The sequence below is a fragment of the Myotis nattereri genome (assembly GCF_964212035.1).
Source record: "Myotis nattereri genome assembly, chromosome: 7".
Classification (NCBI taxonomy): Eukaryota; Metazoa; Chordata; class Mammalia; order Chiroptera; family Vespertilionidae; genus Myotis; species Myotis nattereri.
The window spans coordinates 77,160,998-77,180,211 of NC_138082.1; the positions used below are offsets into that span (position 1 = coordinate 77,160,998).

The 19,214-nt window shown below is 42.4% G+C and overlaps 1 protein-coding gene across 1 annotated transcript in view; it reads left to right on the forward strand.

The window, feature by feature from the left end:
• Positions 1-18,068, forward strand: part of MAP3K19 (mitogen-activated protein kinase kinase kinase 19) — a gene marked incomplete at its 5' end in the record, with an annotated part of 57,133 nt that extends 39,065 nt beyond the window's left edge. Inside the window, 5 exons of the mRNA XM_081095381.1 lie at positions 5,157-5,200; positions 6,735-9,173; positions 11,212-11,352; positions 12,731-13,428; positions 14,427-18,068. Of these exons, the coding sequence (XP_080951507.1) occupies positions 5,157-5,200; positions 6,735-9,173; positions 11,212-11,352; positions 12,731-13,428; positions 14,427-14,493 (3,389 nt within the window). The 3' untranslated portion in view covers positions 14,494-18,068. The remainder of the gene's footprint in view (positions 1-5,156; positions 5,201-6,734; positions 9,174-11,211; positions 11,353-12,730; positions 13,429-14,426) is intronic.
• Positions 18,069-19,214: the final 1,146 nt, after the last annotated feature.

Genomic DNA, 19,214 nt, shown 5'->3' on the forward strand with positions numbered 1-19,214 from the left:
TGTTGATATTTGGCTCTGTTGACTAATGAGTTTGCCGACCACTGGCCTAGGGCAATGCTGTCTTTGCTATTTGCCTTCCACTGTCTTGAGACAATCGGCCAACCACCTGGGACAAACATGTCATCCAAAAAGCTACATTTGTCGGCTTATTATAATGGAGGAGATGGCACAGCATTCGAACTGTGAGGCATTGCACCAAACAAAGGGGAGATAAAATTATAAGATATAGGGGGCTGGGTGGAGCTTAAGTGAGTTTTAACTAAAGCAGTATTTTATTACAATTAAAATTTTTTCATTGTGGTAAAATGTATATAACTTAAAAGTTACTACTTTAACTATTTTAAGTGTACAGTTTAGTGGCATTAAGTGCATTCACATTGTTGTGCAACCATCCCCAGAATTTTTTCATCTGGCAAAACTGACACTCTATTGATTGAACTCTATAACTCCTGCTCTCCCCTGCTCCGTAACCCCTGGTAGCCATTCTGCTTTCTGTCTCTATGAATTTGAATATGCTAGGTACTTCATGTAAGTGGAATCATACAATATTTGTCCTTTCGTGTCTGGCTTATCTCAGTTACCATAATGTTGAAGCAGTGTTCAGACAGGCTGTACGCAAGGGAGTTCTCATCAGGTCTGGACTGTAAAGTAGACCCAGAGTCTTCTTCCTTAAAACCAGCAAAGTTAATTCCGGCTCTCGGCAGCCTCGCTTCAGCCTCCTATCCTGCCTCTCGTCCTCAGCAGCATGATAAGCAGCACTAAATGCCTTCCAGTCCCAGGACAAATAGGGAAATATTTGCACATTCTGTTTCTTTTCCTGCTGGAACGTATGCCATCCTTCAGGTGACACCCGAGATACCACTTCCTCTGGAAAGTCTTCCAGAACTTCCTGAAGACTAGAGGCATCACCATTCCTTTCTGCTCTCGTAGGATCCTGGTCCAATCAGCTGCACAACACTTGTCACGTTCAATTCTCATCATTTGTTTATATGTCTGTCTTCACCAGATCACAAAGCTGAAATCCACCACCCTTCAAGCACATGGCACCAGGCCTGGCGCATAACTACTAAAAAATGTGTATTGAGTTAATAACAACAATAACCATTTATTGAGTGTCAACTATTGCAAGGCACAGATACGCACGGATGTAGGTAATATCGCATCCTTGTTTTAGAAATGAGGAAACGGAGCCCCAGAAGCCTGAGAGTGGGCCCAGGTCACACAGCTAGGGAATGACAGAGGCTGGGCTCCAACCTGGACCGCCTGTCTCTGAAGCCAATGTGCTTAAGCCTCTTTCCGTCTGTGTTCAGGCTCATCCCCTCCACCCGAGTCCCTCTTCAGTTACGAGGAAAGGAAAGGGTAGGCATAGTTAGTCTTGTAGTGGAGAGGGTTTAGGGAAAAGGAGGGGCAGTGAGGTGGTGCAGGTACAGACTGGCGGGAGTGTGGAAGGAGAGACTGAATTGGCCATCATGGACACACCTCGTCTCCCGGCCACACCACAGGGAACCGTGAAGGTGTAACAGAAGTATCCGCACACACCAGACGGGCACACTTGGTTGGGTCAGCATCTCAGTGGAAGCTGCTTATCTGAAGGTGTCAGCTGCGGTTCCCCAGGCCGGTCCTTCGCCTCCAGCCTTTTTAAAAAGTTTTCAAATGCAATTTTAAAAATTAGGCAATCAATATATGTTGATTAAGAAGAATGCAGGAAAGGCAGATGAGCAAATTAAAAACTAAAAAGCACCAATAGTATTCCAAGACCATTTCTCCTTGAGTGTACTTCCATACTTCAAGATAACATGTTCATCATGATCTTGCTTGATCGTTCCATTGACACCGTAGCTATGAGAATTTAACACTTTCGCATCACTGTCCTCACACATGGGCAAGCCCCAATCTTCTCAACCTTTGTAGTGAAAAGAAATCAACACTGGGTGTGTCCATTGTGGTGACTGGGGAAATGTTGGTTATAGCTGAGCTCATGCGTGCTCTGCGATTACGTTTTCCTCCTGCGGAGACATGGAGTTTTCTTACAGTGCTGCTGAAGGCGCCGTTTCTGTATTCGCTTCCTTTCTGTGTGCCCGTGCTAATCCCTCCCGGTGCTGGCTGATGGACTGTGAAACGCACCTCCGCTCAGGCACCTGCAAGGCGGGTCATCGGCTGGTTAGTGTTTCTGAAGACATTGCCCTGGAACCCTCTGCCCTCCTCTTTCATTCTGTGTTGCTTGGTCTTTGGCCCCACGGACCAGCTCTCTGCCTGGGGTTCCCTCACCGCCGTCCTTGGCCTCCCGCTGCCGTGGACGCCTGCGTCCTGGATACTCAGCGCCCTCCTCCTGGTTTGCTCCCTCCTTTCAGGGGGCACGTTTCCAGTAGCTCCCTGAGGACAGGGCAGTAAGGACAGTTTTCATTGCCCCTGATCCTCTGAGCTCTTTACTGCCTTGCAGTCTGTTTTATTCTCTGTATTTTCACGTTAGAGCCGTTCCCGTTAGAGCCGTTGCCAGGCGGGGCGGCTTGGGCGGGGGCTCCAGGGTCGGCGCGCACCGGGCCCCTCGCGGTGAGTGTCCCTGGAGAGGGATTGTCCAGGCTTCTGCCCAGAGTTGTGAGGCGGCTTCACCTGCAGCGGGCGGCTGTCATCCCATCCTCTCATCCTCCCCCTAGCACCCATGTCTGCTCTCAGCTGCTCCTCGCTCCTTGGCGTCTTTGTGCCAAGCTCTCCGGAGGGCCACCCTCCCGCCGCCAGCCAGGGCCCGAGCAGCTCCGGATGGTGGGCAGGGCAGGGAGTCCGGAACCTCCTCCGACGCAGACTTCCATGAATCCCTTGTTTCAGCCTCCGCTCTCCTCACCTTCGGAGGTGCCGTGTCTTCAGGGCCTGCTCCTTGTTCTCATTTCTCTCCCAGGGCTTCCCTCTGCAGGCCGTGAGCAGGACAGAGAAAGCTGGCAACGCATCGATTATCATTCACCCATACGGGCTTCACGGTCCGAAATGTTGTTGATGTTGCTCATCTGCTGCTTTGTCCTCAGGGTTTTTGTTGTTCTTATTCCCACCTTTAAAAATTAATTTCTTTACTGTCATTTTAGTGAGGTTTGTGAGGAGTGTGGAGAGAAGTTTGTATGTTCAACCTTTTAACTGAAATTCTATATACATTTTTTAAAATAGATTTTTATAGATTTTTTTTTTTTACAGAGAGGAAGGGAAAGGGGTAGAGAGTTAGAAACATTGATGAGAGAAACATCAATCAGCTGCCTCCCGCAGGCCCCCTACTGGGGATCAAGCCCACAACCAAGGTACATGCCCTTGACTGGAATTGAACCCGGGACCCTTCAGTCGGCTGGCCATTGCTCTATCCACTGAGCCAAACCAGTCAGGGCTGGAACTCTGTATACATTTCAAAAGATTTTCAAATTACCTACCGGAAAGGTCTTATGTCTGCAATCTCACCTGAGTGAGTGCCCTTCTACCTCATGTCATTCCTTACCAACACTGGACACTATTCATCCAAATATTTATAATAATGCCTGAAAGGTTTCTTAACTCAGGAAGCCATGCATGTGAACCCACTATAAATTGCATTCAGTTGTATTTCTGGTATTAAGTTGTAGAATCTTTTCAGTAGAAAATCTCAACCTCTAGACCAGTGATGGCGAACCTTCTGAGCTCGGCGTGTCAGCATTTTGAAAAACCCTAACTTAACTCTGGTGCCGTGTCACATATAGAAATTTTTTGATATTTGCAACCATAGTAAAACAAAGACTTATATTTTTGATATTTATTTTATATATTTAAATGCCATTTAACAAAGAAAAATCAACCAAAAAAATGAGTTTGCGTGTCACCTCTGACACGCGTGTCATAGGTTCGCCATCACTGCTCTAGAATATGACCTCTATGAGGGCAAGGAATTTGTCTTTGTTGTTCACAACTATGCTGCCATCTTCTGGGACAGTGTTGGCCACTCAGTAGGCACTTGATATTTGTTGAATTAGGCATTAAGAATTGGGGGAGGTGCCTTGGCCAGCTGTGGCTGAGGGGAGTGCCTGTGCCCCTCCAATTGGGATCCTCATCTTAGGCGAGGGAGATTTCACAATGGAGATCTCGCAGAGATGGATTCCCCATCTGGCATGGACAGCACCAACTAGGACTTGGCAATGGGTGGCCCGTTAGCTGGGGCATGTGACGTCAGCCTACCACTGTCCCCACCTGTCCCACTTCACTCAGGTGTGTGAGCTGCTGTGACTCTGGACACACTGCCACTTTCGGCTTCAACATCAAGCTGTGGCGGAGGGTGGGGTTTGGGGAGCCAAGCTTAGAAGACAACAACTAGGCTTCAGCTACCTAGTCAGCTCGTCTCCCCTGCCACACAGCTCTCCTTCCGGACTCCTGATGGGTGCCAAGCAGGAGTTCAAACAACAGTTGGGAGACGATTATACATGAATGTTTTGACATTTCTGCACAGTCCAGGCTTTCTGAGCAAAAGGCACTAGGAAACTAGGTTGCAAGATGATTGAATGATAAACGGGTCTTAACCATTAGAGAGAGTGTGCTGCTCCGGAGAGATTCAGACTTGTTTCCGCAGGAGCTGTTGGCTCACCTTCTAGGGCAATAAAGCCCAGAGACTACACTCCCCGTCTCTCCTGGAGACAGTTGCTTGCATTTCTCGGGAGGGAAAGATGAGTCGAAGTGCCGAACACTCTGTATAAATGCTGAGTCGCGATTTCTGTGCTCATTCCGGTGGTGCAATGTGCAGGTACACACCTGCTCTCAGTGCGTGGCCCTGTTGGAACTGGTGCTGTGATGCCCTGTGAGTAACAAATGCTCTGTCCTCTGGTCCAGAGATCTCGTGTTTCCTGCCAGGATGTACATATAAACATATATCCACATACATATATACAAATGTTATATATAAGACATGCATATAACATACATGGATGAGAAACAATATTATATATAAAACAACAACCCCCTCTAGTGGAAGTAGCCTAAGGTTTTGTGTAATCAAACCATACCCCCTTCCACATGGATTACAGCTGGAATAACTCTCAATTTTGACTTTTTAAAACCTCAGCACCAAGATGACTCCATACCCAAACTCTGGTGTGAGGCTGACTGCGTTCACTCTACTACTAAGAATATCTAACTTCTATTAAATGTTCTTGTTGTAGAGTTTTCTGCCTCTGATATGAACTACAGCAGCCGAAGAATTGAGGTAAGATTAGCTTCAGTGTTACTGACTTAAGGATTAACACCAAAGAACTTTTGTTGTTGGAAAAAAACTCTATCAAAAAACTCAAAACCAAATTTCTCAGCAGTTATTTCTTGGAAAAACGACAATTCACATATAGTTTATAGAGTAGCAAATAATTTCTGGGTAAATTATACCTTGCCTTGTATATTCTTTTTCTAGGGTGTTTCCTGTTCTCTAGATAATGACATGAGGAGCTCTCTTAGACATATTTAAATTTGTCTTCTTAAAACATATCTAGAAATTAGGTCATTCTTATTTCCAGTGGCAGAAAGATTTGCCTAGTTATCTAATATATCAAAGAAACATTTGGAAAGATCCTTGCAATGCTCTCAACTGTCTAACTCTTCTGTATCCAGGAGCCGTTGAGAAAATGCCTAGGTATTATGCCTAGGTACTTACTGCTCATTGTTGTAAAAGGGGTTTATTGACCAAAAAAATATGGCTGCTCTTAGGGAGATGTTTAAGCACTGGGAGAATCTGTCTTTATTTCCTGTCTTTTTTTTTTTAGAGATGGTAGAAAATCGTCAATAAAACTAGGGGATTATACTGCATCTTGCCTGGTTCTAAAGCTTAATTAAATGTCTGGTGTCAGGGTCCTTTCCTTTTCCTTTCCTCTTAAACACAGGTGGCAACAGAATGACAATGAAACATACAGCTCTCAATTGCCACTCAAGATCCAGCCCACAAATATTCGGGTGCAATTAGGTATTAAATCTGTATTAATACAGATTCAAGAGAAGGACTCAATGAATAGAAGCACGGAATTTAAGAGTTTATAGCTTCATGACCTGAACACTGAACAGTATATATTGGGTTACACTGACCTCTAGAGGTTGATAATAACAAAGACTAGCTTATTTTGAAACTACTTGTAGGGCAAAGGAGAATTAAAAACCATTAGGGTTGCTAACTTTCAAGTAGATAGTGAGCCCATTTAAAGCCACCCTCAACAAAACAGTTCAGCAAAACAATGAGAAGCTGTGTTCTGGATACAAATTCTGAGTTAGTCTGTAATTCATTGTTAAAGTAAGTGTTAACAGCAATTTTAAGCTATTCTAAGTGGAAATTAAAAAAAAACACAACTAAGATCAATTCTTTGGAAAATAAAGAGAAAGAAGGAGAGAAATAAAATGTCTCATCTTATATTTTAATGCTTACATTATAGGGCCCTTCTTTTAATATAGAACCATGAATCTTTATGATAATCTTGGTTTTTAAAAGTATTATTTTACCTTGGTTCTAAAAACAACAACCCTGGAATGAGCTTTTAGTGTTTGTTTCTTTGTTTTTAACTTGGAGGAAAATAGCTAATTCTTATGTTTAATTTTTTTTTTGCGTTTAGCTTTTAAAATTATCTCAATGATAGCTTTGTACTTCCTAAATACAAGGCCTCCCTAAAGAGAATCTTAGAATCTCTGAGGATTACTTTAAACCAGTTAATATGATATGCATATATGTTTCTGTACTCATTAGCTGCTTCTCTCTTTCCTTTTAGTTCCCTCTGCCACCATTGTCATTCTTGCCCACGAGACCTGGTCTTCTTACTATCCCCCCAAATCACAAGTATCAAAAAGAGAGAGAGAAAAATCTTGTATCTTTCGAACCTAAGCTCTTTGAGCCTGTTAGTCGATCTGATGAGTTAAGACCAACAAACAAGCAACTGGACGCCTCATTCACGGCGTTTGTGGATCAGACTCTTGGGTCCTCCAATAGCTCTATTTGGTCCAGAAACATGTGCTCTTTTTGGAAGGCGAACCATCACAGACAATACCTGAAGATGGAGGAGAATGGGAAACTGAAGGAAACAGAAGGATGTGACAAAATTCAAATCTCTCACTTTGAAAAAAGGCAGTCTTCCGTACCCTTTGAGAATTTGAAGGAAGGCAACTTTCCTGCAGACAGGGAAGTGGATATGGACTGCCCTGGCAGTGAAATGAGAAAAGCAGAAGAGAACTCTCAATGTCTTTCATCGGGGAAGATAGAGGGTTCCGTAGCCAGAAACTGTGAACAAAATTCAGACGTTGGATGTACCATGCCAATCAAGTCCCAAGAAGCCCAGCATTCAGAAACAACTCTAAGCAAGGATAAAGGGACTAGAAATGATAAAGACGATTCAAAAAGCGCTTCAGTGCATAAAGGTGAACTAATTGAACCTAACCATATTTTAGAGGAATTTACTGTTCTTAAAAGTTTGTACAATGTAATTCCTGACAGCCCCATTGAAAGGCTGCTGGAAGATCATAACAACATGGAGACACATACAAAAATATCAATAGCAGAGGCAAGCAAATCAGAAATGAATGGGATAGTGCCACTTATCCACATCACTTTCCCTGGAGATGAGACTCCCAAGGAACCAGCTGTAGCCAAGCCAATCCTCCAAAAAAGAAAGGGCGCCCTTCATAACAACAGCTTCAACATACGTGCACACCAAGAAAATGACAGGCGCACGATGAAAACCCATAGAAATAAGTTCGATCCAAAAACCAAGACCAGTAACAGGACACCTCAGAATGTCATGATTTCCATTGATGGTCCCATGAAGCCTACCGTGCATAAAACCAGCATAAAGACTCAAGTTTTCCCTTCTTTGGGGCTTGTTGAGCCCAGACCTCGGCAATCACCCAAGTTTCAAAGGAGAATGCCTCAGATAGAAAAGAAGCAATCAACTTACTGGGCTCTGAAACCTAAAAAGCAAACATTTCCTTGCATCTGTAAAAATCCAGGAATAAAAAAGTCTTTAACTCCTATGCCTGTTCAACCAATAGAGCCGAGACTAAATTACCTAGATCTTAAGTATAGTGACATGTTCAAAGAAATCAACTCAACTGCTAATGGACCTGGAATCTATGAAATGTTTGGGACCCCAGTTTATTGTCACATGAGAGAGGCTGAACAGCATGAAAACAAATATTACCGAGAGATATGCTCAGCTCCGTCAGGCAGGTGTATCAACGGTAAATGTAGATCTTCACACGGTGAGAAAAGCAGCAATAGCAGAACAAGGTTTTCTCAGAAAAGACAACATGTTAAACCCCCAAAGGCTTTGCTTGGAATTAAACACAGGCACAAAAGTTTAATTTCCAAAGAAAAGGGTTGCAAGGCTGTAGGTAGCAGACTACAAGACACTGAAAATGGTGGTGGAATTTCAGAACCAGAGTGGCAGATGAAGTCTTTGGGAAATGACTTCCTGTCTTCCAAAGACGAAATTCAGCCCATGAACTTTACTCAGACTCATGAACAGTCCACTGAACAGAACAAATTCCTTCCTGTCTCAGGTTTGTCCATTGTTGAAGAAGTCTCTATGGAAGAGTCCACCGATGAAGGAGACATTTCTAATGATCAAATTCTTCCCACAAGCCTCAGAGATCTGCATGAACTTGAAGAGCTACATCACCAGACCCCCTTTTTCCTTTCAGAATACAGCAGGGCAGTGCCCAGTGAGAAGAGTTTCAACAAACATGTACCACAAGAAAAGCAGAATCTAGCATCTCTTGGTAAAATAATTGCCAACCAAATCTTGACGAATGATGTAGAGTTTGACAGTTTGACAGATACATCTAAAACACTTACGAATCTCTCTTTCCAAGACACACAAGGAAGTGCATCTTCTCAAACATATCAACATTGGGCACATTCTTTGGATCGTGATAGTTTAGCTAATAAGTCAATTACACACCAAACATTTGAAAAAACTTTAAATGATGCAAATTCAATTTCCCAAGAAAATCTCGACTCTATAAAGAACCAAGAATTGACAGATGAACTATTAGGTTGTCTAGCTGAAAAACTACTAGCTCTTGATGAGAAAGATAGCAACGCTTGTCAGATAGTGGCAAATGAAACAGATCCTGAAAACATAAATCTCATCTTTGGTAGGAGAGGAAATACCATGCAAGAGTTGGGTGGAGAGACAACCAATGTCAAAATACAGGTTGGTATAATTAGAAGCAATGATTTAATTGGGGTGGGAAAAGACCCTAGGGATAAACTGGTTCAAATCCCTTATTTTCAAACGAGGAATCAGAAAGTGTAAACAATTAAATAGTTTTGTCCAGGTCTCGTTGGTTGCAAGTTTGGAATCCAGGTCCTCTAACTCTCGGGCTACAATGTTTTTATTATGCTGCTTTACTTCTGGAATTCTGATAGCCCACACTACAATGGAAAATTTGGGGGTATGTTAATACTATAACAAAACTACTTATTTAAATAGATCAATGTTTTTATACAATGATTAAGTTTTTAATCAACAAATATCAGCAGTGAGATAATTATGGCTAAAGCAGTGCTCTCAGTGGTGTGTGAGCAGAAAGAAATGAATATGATGTGCTGAAGGCCTGGGGCGGGAGCAGGTGTGGGCTAAAAGGGGTCAATGGAAGAAGAAAAAAAAAGGGACATCTGTAATACTTTCAACAATAAAGATAAATTTTTTAAATTAATAAAAAACATTTTTAAAAAAGAAATTAACATGGGCCCTGAAGTGGCTCACCATCTAGTTCACACTATATCAGGATCAGGAATAAATAGTTTAAATAGGTGATCAGAATACTAGGTAAATAATTATACCATAACTAGTTATTGAGAACTTACCATGTATGAGTGAAGGCATCATATTGCCTCCTTTATATGCTTCGTAACAGCTCCATGAGATAAATACTAAAGGTACTAGCAAGTCCCCATGTTGCAGAGGAGGAAACTGAAGTTTATTACCCAGTCAGTCAGTGGTGGGGCCAGGCATTCTGATTCCAGCCTCCCACGTTTAATCACTTAGTCACTGTGGAGAGATTCCTTGTCCTGAAAGGCCAGCTCTGCCTTCATGGTGACCTTGGTGTCTGCTGGGAGGTAGATCGGGATTCAGAGAGGCCTTCAAGCTGGGGTAGGAAATGGGGGTATGTGGTGCTGGTGTGACTGACATGGGTCTACCACTCTGCCATTTCAAACGGAAATAAAGCTAACAAGCTAATAAATATAATCATTCAGAGCCCCATCTGGCAGTCCTAGAGTAAAACACTGACTTTCTGTGACCTTTTCTTTTTCACAAAGCCCTTAGCTTTCCATTTGGATAGAGAAATGTGAAAGGGTGGGAAGGAGGAACCCGAATGACCTTTTGGGGGCATGCACGCTCATTTGGGAGGAAGGTGACCCCGCAGGTTGTCTTGTTCATGAAGGCCCTTCGCCATGCCTCGGCATCACCACCATCATTTATTTCTAAGGACTGGTAAAGAGAGCAAAACAAAGCATGTAGTCAGGATCAACCAACTGGAAAACATGATCTGAATTCTACAAAGAGATGCTTGTTTCCTCCCTTCCAGGGCAGGGCCTCTCACAGTTTACTGTGAATGCAAATCCCTTGGGGATCATGTTAAAATGCAGACACTGATGCAGTGTGTCTGGGGCCTGAGATTCTGCCCGTCTAACAAGCACCCAGGTGATGTTGATACAGCTGTCTGCAGATTCTCCCTTGAGTACCAAGGGTCAGGGCCGTGCATCTTCAGTCTGTGGCACCTGATCTTGACGACTAGATTTGCTTGTTTTGGTTGTGGGTGTGTGCATGAGAGAGTATCTCATCTGTATGTATGTTTGTGTGTAAATGTAAATATGTGTATGCAAGTATATGCTTATGTCAACATGGGTGTGTTTGAGTGTGCATGTTTGTGGAAATAAATGAAGAACAAAGGCTATTTTTTCAGGGCTCACTATAGCAAAGGAGTCGGCCACCATCACTTGCAGTTGGCAACAAGTCAAAAGTAGGCAGAGGAGTGGGAAAGTTTCATAGTGGAAAAAGGGAAGGCTTCAGGTATGACCTGATCGGAGGCTGTTGGCATGGGTTAAGTAGAAGGGGCATCCTATGTGATTAGTTAGGGGTGCATATTTGCCTTTTCCTAGCTAGCTGATCCTAAGTTAGAAGGAAGCCACCTCTTCTCTCCTCTTAGAGTTTAATGGTGACTTTTCTTTTTATCTCATTCTTCCAGAGACATAGTAATGGGTTAGGAATATATGATGAGGATAAATTTCTCAATGAAAAGAAGATATTTTCTGAAAATAGTTTAAAGTATGAAGAAGCCATCCTGTGGACCAAGGGTGAGATCCTTGGGAAGGGAGCCTACGGCACAGTAAGTTAAACGGGGAACAAGATGAAACCCCAAACCCCCACTCCTCCTTGACCCCTCCCTCTTCTTTAATACTCTTAGTGAGCCCTCCCCTCCCCACCCCACATCATACTCTTTTATTTAGAACTACTTCAGTTGGGAGTAACAGGAAACCCAAACAAACTGGCTTAGAGAAAAGGCGGTTCACTGCTTTATGTAACTAAAGGATCTCAAGTAGGTCTGGCTCCGGGCACAGGTGTTTCAGGGGTGAAACAATGCCTCAGGATCTGGCCTCTCTAATCGCCTTCCAGCTCTCATTCTCAGGTTCCTTGTGCTTGTACAATGGCCATCACATTTCTAGCCTCTCCTTCTCCTAAGTTCAAGTCCAGTGGGAAAGAAATCTCTTTGTTCAGCAGCTCAGAGTATGTTACCAGAAGTGGGGAGAATCATTGCTGAGTGGAAGAAACAAAAGATGTTCCTTACATTTTGTGAATTGGAAAAAAGGTCTCTTGAAGTCCTAGCAGTATTGATAGTATTTACATAGATTGGTAAAGAGAAGACTGTCCCCCAGATAACGCATGTTACGCTTCTAGCTGGAGACATTTGAGGAATCAGTGAAAAGGTAGGAAGACATGGCAGAGGTGACTGCTGAATTTCCTCAGGGCCTGCCTTCCTTTGTCTCCTTTGAGCTTTATTGCCGGGGCTGACCAGCAGACCCTGAGTGACGGATGAATGATTACTCTGATACATGTTTCTGTGAAAGAGAGGGCTAAGGGACTGCCTGGCTAGAGAAATCAAACCGCCCCGTTTACCTGTCTCCCTAGGCTTTTATTGTAACAACAGCCTGAATTAAGATTAACTTTTAGATACTATCAGTAGGGTAAGCATCCTTGAGAAGACACATGCATCTGCAGTGTCCTTTAAGCAAGGACGTCTAAAGACTAAGCATAAGGATTCCAGTAAACACCCGGGAGCTTGCACGTACACTTGATTGGAAAGGTCAAGGCAGGGGCGGTTGCCTTCAGTCAACTCACCCTGGAGGTTCCAACCTTTCAGAGTTTGCTCCTTACAGACTTTCCAACCAGGTCCCATGCTTCCCCACACTTTAGCACTGAAATAGCCCTATTTTAGTTATTACACAAGGAACTTTCCCAAACCACCATCTCAGTTAGTCATTGTAGATATCTGTTAGGTAAGAAATGTACCTCAGCTTTGTAGATGGGAAAAAACTGAAGTCACAACTGTTAAACAACTTACCCAAGTTACACAGCTGGGGATGGGAGAAGCCAGGATCTAATCAATACAGGCCACTTGTGATATGCACTCACCATGCTGCTCATCCCCATCTTAGCTCCACTGAAACACTGGTTATATTTAATCATAGGTATTGGTTTGCTTCTAGGTGTATTGTGGTCTAACTAGCCAAGGAGAGCTAATAGCTGTAAAACAGGTGGCTTTGGATACCTCTGATAAATTATCTACTGAAAGAGAATACCGGAAACTGCAGGAAGAAGTGGATTTGCTCAAAGCGCTGAAACATGTCAACATTGTGGCCTACTTGGGGACATGCTTGGAAAAAAACACCGTGAGCATTTTCATGGAGTTTGTTCCTGGTGGCTCAATCTCTAGTATTATCAACCGTTTTGGGCCATTGCCTGAGATGGTGTTCTGTAAATACACAGAACAAATTCTGCAAGGTGTTGCTTATCTCCACGAGAACTGCGTGGTGCATCGAGATATCAAAGGAAATAATGTTATGCTCATGCCTACTGGAATAATAAAACTGATCGACTTTGGCTGTGCCAAACGTTTGGCCTGGGCTGGCGTAAATGGCACTCACAGTGACATGCTTAAGTCCATGCATGGGACTCCCTACTGGATGGCCCCAGAGGTCATCAATGAGTCTGGCTATGGGAGGAAGTCGGACATCTGGAGTGTGGGCTGCACTGTGTTTGAGATGGCCACAGGCAAGCCTCCGCTGGCATCCATGGACCGGGTGGCAGCCATGTTCTACATTGGCGCACACAGGGGGCTGATGCCACCCTTACCTGAACACTTCTCAGAAAACGCAGTGGACTTTGTGCGCGTGTGCCTAACCAGGTAAGGAACTGAAGGCAGGAGGAGGAAGATAAATGCCCAGAGATTTCAAGCAGCTCACATTTCCCCTGCAATATATGGCCCATTCGAACCTCCACTCAAATTATGAAATCAAGGAGCAATTTTGTATCAAAAGGAATCATCATTAGTTATTTTGGATGGCTGTGTGCCTTATTGTATTAGAGGAAGAGCCTCCTAGAAGGGGAGAGGTTTTTATTTCTAAATGATTATATCACTTTTTTTCCCAAAGTATTTCATTTCCACCTGGGCTATTCTTAGTGGTTATTTGCTCCAAAACTTATCCAAAGATGCCAGTTTAACCAAAAGAATGCCTTGGAATAGGTCATTGCAGATAACTATTGGCTGGTTCATTTATTCATTGGTTCATTGGCAAAGGCTTTTTGATTTCTTGAGGGGAAAAAACAAAAGCAGTTGTACTAATTGAGCAACTGTCTCCCTTTACTGTATGCTCTTCCAAGAATGTCCCAAATAGGATCATTTCAATTAATCACCAGCACATATTTAAATGTCTCCTTAACAGCCTTCGTTCTGGATTCCTGTGCCTTGAAATTTTAAAGATAAATGTAACGCTGGTTAAAAGTGCACTAAGCTTTTTTTAAAATTGTAATTTTACTTGTGTATAAATTATACCCTAAACAAACTGAACAAAACCACAATGTGAAAAATAGGACTTACTTTTTAATCATAATAGCTACTGTTTTTTGAACACTTATGTGCCAGGCATTGTTTAGCAGCTGTATATACATTATGTATTTCTCCCAACGAGTTAGGCATTACTGTTATTTCCATGTTCCTGATGAGGAAAAAGTCTGAGCCACCTGCCTAAGGTCACACAGCTGAAAACTGCAGACTGGGCTCAACCCATCTGTCTGACTGGCAGAGGTGGTCCTTTCTTCTTCAAGTTGGCATTTTGAGTCAAGTCGATCTGGTTGGCATGCACATTTTTGGATGTTGCTTCTAATGTGGTTTTCCTCTCCTAGGGACCAGCACGAGCGCCCCTCTGCTGTTCAGCTGCTGAAGCACTCCTTCTTGAAGAGAAGTTACTGACTCCGCACCAACGCTTCCTTCCCAGTCCCATTACAGACCCGGCTGGTTACTGCTTCACTGTGGGGACGATGTTAAAGCACCTTGGCTTTCCTACTGGAAGGTCAATCTAACCCAGTTTAATTAGATCCTACAGTGTCACTACCCGAAAAGTTTGTTACATAGTCTCTCTAAGGTTCGGGCACGATTACTTATGTATATGAGAAAATTTTTTAAAACAGTAACAAAATCCCCCCACGTATTCCAGTGTTTACAGTTTTGACTATCCAGTAACTATAATCTCTATTGCTTATACAATATTTCTTTTTATTTTTGTCCTACTTTAATGTCATTAGTTTAAAATAAATTGTGAAAACAAAACAAAGAATTGTACTTAATTGCTCAGTGGGTAGATACTTAATTTTTACAAAAGAGACTTGAGGAAGGTGAGAGGTTAAAAGTAGAGACACACTAGGCTGTGTTTATTTGGGGCTACAATCTTAACCTTGCAGGTGATGGGAGCGTCAAGGTTAACAGGAAGAGCTAAAGGCCTTAGTATTTCACTATCGGAGGGCCCCAAACTCCTCTGAGGTCTCCAACTACAAGAAGCGGGTTATACTAAGTGGCCTCATAAACCTCAGACTGCTTTTCCTATAACTTATAGTATGATTTGAGGTCTTCACTTATTTGTAGGGCGAATTAGGTCATTGCCACATGTAGTACTAGCTAAACCTAGCCCACTAGTGGGATAAAGCTAGACTGGACAAGGGGAGAGGATCAGCATGTATAACTTTCAGGGCACCCTGGTCACTTCACTCCAAGAACATCCCCACTTAGGCCACTCCCCACCTTCACATCCCAAACACTGATAAACCTCACCAAAATGAACAGGGACAAGTTGTCAAAATTATTACAAGCCCTTGTTTTAAGTTGGTGGACTAAGCACATTTGATAAGGTTTCTATAGCTGGATTTTTTTTTTTTTAAACTGGCTACCATTTCAACATGTCACAACTACAAACTTGAGGTGCATTCTAACACCAGTTGTCAGACTGTTAAAGTCAAGCTGCTGCTTCAGGTTTTGAGAAATACATGTGAAATAAAGTCCAGCTGAGGTAAAACAGGTTTTACTTTGGTCAACATGCTTACATGGGTTTCTGTGAGTATACTTTCCTTCTTTCTCTCCAATTTGTACAGTTCTTTCTCATAGTTGAGAGGAATTTAAGGGATATGTTGTCTCTTATTTCACTTACAAGCATACCTCATTTTATTGAGATTTGCTCTATTGCATTTCACAGATGTGTTTGGTGTTTTTTTTCTCTTTCTCTTTCTTTTTGTTTTTTCTTTTTCTTTTCTTTTTTTTTTTTAAATTGAAGGCAAGACCCTCCACCAGCAAAAGGTTTGCAACTCACTTTATTGCAGTGCTTTGGAACTGAATCTGTAATCTGAGTTATTCCTGTATTTGTGTATCTACATAACATGAAACATCATTTTGTTTAAGTAGGGCTTACATTTAAAATTTTTAGTTGGGATCTTTAGTATGATTTAAAATCTGAGTGGTCTTACCTTATTTTGGAGCAATTATTTACGTTCAAGCCTATTAAACCTTATGTGCAGGAGGCAGCTGATCGATGTTTCTCTCTCATCGATGTTTTTAACTCTCTATCTCTCTCCCTTCCTCTCTGTGAAAAATCAATAAAATATATTTAAAAAAAAAAAAAACTTCACTGGGATGCTGATAAATCCACCAGTCCTGTTAGTGGTTTTGATTACATTAATGGTGTGAAAAGCTTTTCACTTGGCAGTATTGCCTTCCCCTCTGACCACCTCCATTTTTACCAAGCACAACACCCATTTTCACATTCAGAGGTGCATTTCATTATGGGGTCAATCTTCCTGTATGCTCTGGGCCCCAAGCTCAACCAAAGGAAATATAACTGCCCAAGTAAACTTCTAAAAGCAGTTCCAGTTCTATGGCCTTTGTGGCCATTTCTCAGTGGCTGAATTAGGAGTTGCCATAGTGGGAAAGAGTGATCTCGAGAGTATGGGGCTGGGAACATGCTGTATTCCACTCAACCGCTCTATCGATTCTCCTGCATGACCACTACACCAGCCCTGGGACTTCCAGTGTAATGAGTTGTTCTGAGATGAAAAACCCACTCAATCAGCTCAATGAGCAGCCATAAGCCTTCATCACCGACTGGTTTGTCTTTATTCCTCATACTTGCTGCCCTTGTGTTAATTCAAAGCAGCTACACGATGTAGAAACTTGCATTTAAAAAGGCTTTCCAGCTGATACGTGAACTTGAAACCACCCAGTGTTGGTAGTCTACATCTTCACTGGTTCTCAACAAAGTTAAGTCTTTGTGAATGGCATCAGTCTGAGGTGGGAACAGCAAACACTCAGAGCAAAAGCTCTATTATACTATCCTATTGCCATGGCTGCCAAACTTGTGAAAAACCACGGCTGAAGTCATCCCTAAAGCAGTTGCTACTACAGGTTATGACTTCAAACACTAAAAAAACTGAGTTCAGGCATATGTCTAGACATTTATAAGGTTTAAATAAGCCTCTTAGTTTCATGGCAAAATGATAAAAACCCTAACTAGTGAGGTCCTCCATTGCTTTGAGAGGTGATGTTGCAGGGAGAGACTAGGCCGATCCATATAGTAGTTAAAACAAAACGCCACAATTTTAAAAAATGGTATTGAAAACAGTAGAGGACCAATGAGGGAAGAAACAACGGAGTAGGATGAATCACTAAGTGGAATTACTAAGCCTGGTTAACTGGAATTACTGACTTTATAACATTTCTAAATAAAACTCACGTAATTTATTATAAGCCAATGATAACACCTTATTGGTGTTATCAACACAAGATGAAGGCAAATCTTTTAATGTGATTTCAAAACATTTCAATTTGGGCTTCAAATGCATTTTGGAGGAAGTAGCTTTTCTACCCTAGTTCTTTATTATTAAAGCCATGCAAGGCTTCCATTTTTTTCAGGCGGAAGGTGCAGGAAATCAGTGGAGATGGGAGGGTGTAGGAGGGGGTTGAAGAGCAGCAATATTAAAGTAGTTTAGATTTTTATGGTTAATCCCCCTTCCATATAATTGCAACTACTTACTCTTTGGCTTTTGTGGAGGTGACGGAAGAGGTTAAACAAAAAAATCCCAAAGTATGAATTAGAGTGAACCACCCGAGTTCTGTAAAGGGGAGGCATGCAGTGCTTAAGCACATGTTGAAGTTTATGCACCTCGATTGGCCTTCACCATTCTCCCTAATACCCAAAACATATGCCTCTATTAGGATGCTCTTCCATATCATCTGTTCTTTTTAGCTCTTCTCATCACCCACACCTTAAACCTTATACTCCATGATAGGTACTTTCACCAGCATGTTGTAGGGAAGAAAGTGGTGGAGCCGAGATTGGAATGCGGGCAACCTGATCCCTGAGACCATACTCCTTGATGGTATCTGAAATTACTCAGCATAAGTTATAGTAGGAGACCTGATTTCCCACATTTCCCAGGGACTGAAAGTTATTTCTGATTCACATTAACAAGACATATTAGAGCCTTGGATTTATTTTGTGAATACACAAATTTTATTAATTCCTTGTAATAGATACTGAGCTGAAATTCAATGACTAGTTGAATTCATGCTGTATACACATATTCCTGTCTTGGATTTTCTATCAGCAAACATCTCATTCAATAGTTCTTGGGGGATTCAGAAAATGAAACCCCATTATTGACAACAAAATGAGTACATGTGAAGTTTTTCAAACCTAGTCAAATTGCTTGAAAATAATAACGTACTCAACAATAGGCAAATCAAATTAAACCAACAACTGAACAGGTTTAAGGGAGGCTTCCCTCAAAAACTTTGAAGAGAAATTAGTCTTCAGAATTTACTTTTGAGGCTGATGGATCACAGTGAACAAGTCACCTTTATAAGAAAAAATTGTTCCTAGCCACACAACCTTCAATGTACCTTGTGTACCTTGTTCTGCCTAACCTAAGAACCGTTAGGCAGAACAGATACTGTTAAATTACATAGACCACAAAAAGGGCCACAAAAAGAGCCAGAGGCGCAAAGGCTAGCTCTGTGCAACTCTACATTATGGAAAAATGAATGCATGGCACCAGACTGAAAACACTTTGAGCATCCCAGACCCACTGGCTGTAAAGATGTTTCAGAGGCAAACTTCTTTTACAAAATAAGCAACATGTCAGCTTACACTGATCAAATTTCAGATATTAACATAGCTGAATTTTAAATTCTCAAATGAACACATTTGTATGGTAACTTGGCACCCTGAGCAGCCAGGGACAGAATGTGCTGCTTTTCTCATGTAAAAATGCCTGTCTAAATCAGCCCATTATAAAAGAATTCGTGCACGGGTGGGGTCCCTTGGCCTGGCCGGCAACTGGGGCCGATCAGGGCTGTCTAGCCCAGTCCGGGGCGGGGAGGGACCACAAGAGGTTGGCTGGCCGCAGGATGTTGGCGGTGGGAGCACACTGACCCCCGGGGGCAGCTCCTGCATTGAGCGTCTGCCCCTGGTGGTCAGTGTGCATCATCGGCCGGTCGATCGGTCGACTAGTAGTAATGGTCACTTAGGTTTTTATATATATGATGGGCACATGAGACAGCAAGATGCCTACAATTACCAACAATTTAGGCATGGTACTAGGTGAGGAAACAATTACTTTCTATTTAGATAAAATTTGGGAAGAGTGAGA